Below are 6,617 nucleotides of genomic sequence, written 5' to 3'. Positions count from 1 at the left end.
GAAATGGCCGAACCCTAGTTTCTTTTCTTTTTCTTTCTTATTTCGGCAGGAACATGAAAATAACACATATATGGTTTTGTTTATGATATGGTTATATTATATTAACTTATTTTATTAATTTACCATATTAACCTTAGTTAAAAACATTATATTATCACATTTACATGTCCTTAGTTGTCCACCTATATTTCTAATGGCCTATTTACATAATAAATGCCTCCACTTATAAAGACAACAACAATTAAGTACTTTCAAATTTAACCAACAAATTTTTATTTTACACGATTAAGTCATTTTATTTAATCGGACAATCAAATGACAAAATTAAATCACGAAAATTTCACAGATATAAATTCACACAAAATAAATACAGAAAATAATTTTTAAATATTTTCTGACTCAGATTCGTGGTCCCGAAACCACCGTTCCGATTAGGGTCTAAATCTGGCTGTTACACCACGTGGGTATAAAACACTCATCCAGCCCTACACACCGCTTAGTGTCCATACAACACTTTTAAGAATAATTGTAGTTGTGCTGCTAGTATAATGACAAGATATCGCCTCACACAGAACACTTCCTTCACATAATACATAGCTTGCCCCATAGCCAGATGCAGATAGAATATCAAATATAATGGAATAACAGATACCAGAACATATATAACATGCATGCTCGTATAACAAACATTAAACATGCTTATGCATAACAGATCAAACTTATTAAATGTCATTTATATCAAGTTTCCTACTATAAGATTTTCAGATTTCATGCTTAATAGTTTATATAGTCACATATCGACCTTACAAAAGGCCCACAGTCGATCAGGATGACATGTACGACCTGAGGGAAAAATCCTAAAATTTGGGCCACACATGCCTGTGTGGCCCACACTAGCCTAAACTGTGTGTCACGCGCAGCCTCGCACATGGCCTACCACACGACATGGCACAAGGCCTACCACACGGCCTGGCAGACTACCATGTGGCATCGACAGGCCTCAACTTCGGCTTTCATCGTTCGCTAATTTTTGAGTTTCTCGTTACACACATGGCTCTATTTTGATGCGAACGTCCCCACGAGATCACCAATACCTAAATGCACCGATTGAAACACTAAATTAAAATGCAAACAAATGATTTAATGGACGAAATCCCCGATTTCCTAATATCATTCGAAAACCCCTTCCTACACCACAAAAACATCACAGATGTAGATTCAAAGAATGCTCACCTTTGAACGAAACTGCCCCCAAACTTAACTCGCTGTTGAGTCAAATTTTCCTTGAACTTCTCCTAAACACATAACCAAAATTTGCTTATTCAACAAAAATTAAATTCACAAAAAAAGAATTTCTTTAAATTGAAAAGGATAAAGACAAAATTTACGAACCGATTTTTAAGCACATCAAATAAACGCACAACCCACACAGTTGACAACACTAAGAAAGGGACGATTGTTGTTTGAACAAAAGAAAGGAAAGGAAAAATGGAAATTGAGAGGAGAAAAAGAAAGAAAAGCAAAAGAAAAGAACGTGAAAAAAAAACAAGGGAAACGTGGGTGTATTGGGATTTTTTTCGGAAAAAGAAACTGAAATAATTATTTAAAAAAAAACAAATAAGATAGCATCTTTTAATAAAACCCCACCATCCCGAAACCACCCCAATGCTAATCCCGAACTAACAGATTGCTTAAAACAACTATAATCTAATTCATTTATTATCCCCTTCACATGTAACCATTACTACCCTTATATATATAAAACAAATCCACTTGCTCATACCAAGACTCAAACCAAAGACCACAGCAAACAACCCAACGTAGTTAACCAACACATCATAACCAATTATTTGTCAAGAGTCTAATAAATCAAAAACATAATTTTTGGGACATTACATTGAGCTTTCATAGGCGACTCCCCTTATTTTCCTTTCTTCAGATAACTCATAAGGTTAGGACGCGAACTCAACATTTGGAGAGCTCGGCTCAGAATATTGATTTCTATATTAAATTATTTTAGACTAATTATTTTATAATTCTGGTTATTTGAAACTATATTATTATTATTGTGGCATTGGAGTTAGTTTACGGTTTTTACTTAAGCATACTGGACATTTAAATCATTAGGCTATTAGAATATGGTTTTTTATTTAATTATGTATGAAACATGGTTTTTATTTAAGTTACGTTAATATCACTTATCCGTTGTTAAATTGTAAACGTGAATTGTTATGAAAGTAATTCGGATTTTCAACTAATTTTTCAATAGTAAACACCATTATAATGAATATGTTAAACTTAACCAAATTTTTTAAACTCCTGTGTTTTCCTAAAAAAAGACTAAACTTATTTCTAAAATAAACAAATGTTTTAATTAACTATTTTCAAAACTCCGATAACTTATTGACTTTGGTGGTTAATGTTATCTCCTGAATTCGCGTCTAATATCTAAATGGGGATAGGGAGGTTACAAATATAAATAATTATAGTAAATTATTATATTTTTAAATAATTTTTAAAATTTTTAAATGCTTATTAAATATGCTTTTATTTTAGGGTTTTTTTTTTAAAAAAGTTTAAAATATTTAATGAGGCAAAATGCCAAATTAGCATGAGGTACATATATCGTTGTTTGGTAGCTCTGTCGACCATGACATCATTTAACAGTATAAATGGATTGATACTTTAATAGAAGAACCAATTTGCTCTTTGATCTAACATGCAAGGACTATTTTGATCATTTTTTGAGTAGATGGGGGCAAAATGCGATTCTCTTAGTACAAGGCCTCCATGATACTTTGACCTAATTTTACTCATTCTTTAATTCCATATCACTTATATTTTTTTTTGTGAAAAAACCCAAATAATCACTTGACAACACAAATGGATAATTTTTTTACTAGAAGGACCAATTTGTATTTTTTTCTAACATATAGGGGCTAATTGCACATTTTGTGAGTAAAGAGGCAATACAATCCCGCTCCTAATACAAGGGCCTCTATGATATTTTTACCTATTAATTGAGACATAGTATGAACTCAATACAAGCGTAAATATTTTTATTTAAATTTTATTACTAACAAAACTATGCTAAATATGAGATGAATTGAGACATGATATGAATATAATATGATAAATAATTGAAAACTAATAAAAAATAATTATGCTAGATTTTGTCACACCCGTAACATGCGTGGGGAAATTTTCTTTTCATACTTATTTAATAATGAATATAGAAGAAAAAAAACAATCGCAAGTAACAAATCCAATCCAATATCACATCAGACTGCTTTATTCATTAAAATGCTAAGCCTTCAAACTTCACCCGATGAATAAAAGCTTCACTAGACCATGATCAATGCAGCCGCGATGGATAAAGTCATCCCTAACACTATCCGGAAATTGGTCGCTTTGGCAAGTAATGTTGAAGCAGCATTAGGAGGAGGAGCAGGGGCAGTACCGTCTAGCACCGTGATCTTAAGCTTCATCCCTTGATTACAATGGCCGGTAACACCACAAATGTACCATTTTTTACCGGCGGCTGCCAAGTTAATTTTGTCGTTTCCTGTGAATAATCCCAAACTATTGTTTGATGGAACATTGCAGCTGTTGAAGTCATCTCCCGTCACTTTGTAAACGTTGTGACTAGCATTGTTGTACTTGAAAACTACAGCCCCAAATAAAAAAAATTGAGTATTTGATCCACAAGTAAATTTATAGTCTCGAAAGTTAATTTAGGATTACAATCCAATATTGGGTTTAAGTTGTTAGGTATCGTTACAACATAATACGTGAAATCCAACTTTCCTTCAAAGTATACATAATAAACACAACATAAATTTATTACTAATTAAAAAGAAGGGTAAGAATGGATAAGCTTACGAAGAGTATCTCCAACATAGAACTGTTTGTCTTTAGCCCAATCTGTATAATTAACTTCTAACTTCCACCCATTATCATCACCCACGACATAATCCATAGCCAATGAGATTGTCGGAGCCATGAAAGCAACAATTGCAAAAATAACTAATGAACGATGAACAGCCATTTGATTTAATTAAGCTCAAAAAATAAAATCTAATTTGTTGCTCTAATGTTTTTTTTTTCTGGGTATGGAAGACTTGTGGAAAACCATAGGTTGAAGTATTTATAGTGTTAAAAGCTACTTGTTGGGTTCAAAAGAGTACAAGATTAGAGTTAAAACTATAATGTTTTATTGTTTTTTTTTTAATGGAAAAATAAACCTTGTATTCAAGGACGGTATTGCCGAATTAATATGAGACAATTTGCTTATTTCTAGGATTAAATATATTTGGGTCATCTATGGATTTTGGAGATGATTACAATATGTTACTAGAATATGCCCGTATGCTTGAAGAAATTTTACGAAAATTTTTAGTGTAATGTTCATATTAATCATAAATCCAATGACTTAATTTTTATGTGTATTAATTTAATGTTAAAATTGAATTATTATAATAAAATAATTAAGCAAACTATGGAATGACTTAATAAAAAAATATGAGAAAAATAAAATAAAATGAGAGGACATAAAAATAACTTTATATGTTATAACTTGCTTTTATTTTCTTGTGATTCAACTCATACTAAGCTTTCATAATTCACTTTCTCTTATTTTACTTCTTTTAAGATAACCCACAAAGTTAGGATGCAGACTCGACATTCGGAGAGTTCGGCTCAGAATATTGATTTCTATATAAAAGTATTTTTAGACTGATTATTTTATAATTCCTATTATTTGAAACTATATCATTATTGTGGATGGGAGTTAGTTTACAGTTTTCACTTAGACATACATGATACTTCAATCATTTAAGTTATTAGAATATGATTTTTTTTATTTAATTATGCATGAAACATGGTTTTTATTAAATTTACATTAATATCACTTTTCCGCTGCTAAATTGTACACATGTATTATTAAAAAAGTAATTCAGATTTCAACTAAGTTTTCAATAGTAAACACCGTTATAATGAAGATGTTAAACTTAATCGTTTTTTAAAAAAACTCCTGCATTTTTCTAAAAAGAGAATTAACTTCCTTCTAAAATAAAAAAATGTTTTAATTAACTGTCCTTAAAACTCTGATAACTTATTAGGCCACTGCGGTGGCTAATGTAATCTCCCGGATTCAGGTCTAACGTCTAGGCTGGGTTGGGGAGGTTACAGATATAAAAAATTATAATAAATTATTATATTTTTAAATAATTTTTAAAATTTTTAAAATTTTTAAATATTTTTTAAATATTTTTTATTTTAGATTTTTTTAAAGTTTAAAATCTTTGATGATATGGCAAAATGCCAAATTAGCATAAGGTACATATGTCGTTGTTTGGTTGCTCTGTCAATCATGTCATCATTTAGTAGTATAAATGGTGGATACTTTAATAAAGGGACCAACTTGCTCTTTGATCTAACATGCAATGATTAATTTGCCTATTTTTTTTTAGTAAAGGGGGACAAAATACGATTCTCTTAGTACAAGGTCTCTATGATACTTTGACTTATTTTTACTTATTCTTTAATTCAACATCACTTAACAACACAAATGGATAAAATTTTGAATAAAAGTACTAATTTGCAATTTTTTTTCTAATGTATAGGGCTAATTGCACATTTTGTGAGTAAAGAGGCAATGCAATCTCGCTCCTAATACAAGCACCTCCATGATATTTGTAGCGCCCCAAAACCCGGCCTAGAAGTTTAGCCGAATCTCGGAGGTCACATTTATCACCGAAGTGATCTGGAAACAAGTTTACAAAACGAATTATTAAAACTTCATTACGAACCCAATTTGCTAACGTCGATCTAGATCGACTAATCATTCAGATTTCAATTAGAAAATTTAAGTTGTGTTTAAAATATTCGTGCACATAAGTCCCAGTTTAAGAAAACAGTCAAAAATAAAAGTTTCAAACAATCCCAAAATGACACTTAAATCATAGTTCTTATAAAATCTTGCAATCAAAAACCATTTATTAAATCTCAGAACTAGAGAAATAATTTATTAACTTGTTTAAAACGTGGTTGTCCAAGACCTTCGGCATGTTGAGTCCAGCTATAGAAAGCGCAAGTACCTGAAAAAGGAAAACTAAGGGGGTAAGATACACGAGCTCAATGTGAGTTCAGACACAACAATCATTCAATACAATACTTATAAGAAATTCACTTACGAGAATTTAAAATCAAAACTCAATCAAAGTTTATTCCAATAGTCAAATCGAAACACAGAACCAACGTTCCAACCATACGTAGTTATCAAGCACATCATAACATACAATTAGCATATTTTTAAAATAAGCAAATAGCCAGATGTATGTACGGATGCAACAGATTAAGAGTAAACCCACCCATCCAGCCAAACACCACTCCGATCCCCGTTCACACCATAAATGAGCTAATAGTATCGCAACCAACCATGCACACCACATAGGACCCCGAAAGGCTCATCCAACCCTATACACCACATATGTGGAACAAAGCTACCTAAATAATAGTATGTAGCTAAGCTGCCATACGTATCGTACTATGCGCTAAACTGCTATATAGACATGTTGCAGTTGAAACTTCCAAATTAGATTAGACTTCCTTCTCTT

General features: G+C 31.3%; 1 protein-coding gene across 1 annotated transcript; it reads right to left on the bottom strand.

Moving 5' to 3' along the window:
* Positions 1–3,185: 3,185 nt before the first annotated feature.
* On the bottom strand, positions 3,186–4,100 carry LOC107904928 (blue copper protein 1a). Its single transcript, XM_016831472.1, has 2 exons — positions 3,883–4,100; positions 3,186–3,667 (listed from the first exon to the last, which is right to left on the bottom strand). Exons 1-2 carry the CDS (start codon positions 4,046–4,048, stop codon positions 3,345–3,347), a joined length of 489 nt encoding a protein of 162 aa, XP_016686961.1. The 5' UTR covers positions 4,049–4,100; the 3' UTR covers positions 3,186–3,344.
* Positions 4,101–6,617: the final 2,517 nt, after the last annotated feature.

The sequence above is a fragment of the Gossypium hirsutum genome, chromosome A11 (assembly GCF_007990345.1).
Source record: "Gossypium hirsutum isolate 1008001.06 chromosome A11, Gossypium_hirsutum_v2.1, whole genome shotgun sequence".
Lineage (NCBI taxonomy): Eukaryota > Viridiplantae > Streptophyta > Magnoliopsida > Malvales > Malvaceae > Gossypium > Gossypium hirsutum.
Note: the sequence above shows the minus strand (reverse complement) of the source record. Positions and strands in the feature narration are given on the sequence as shown.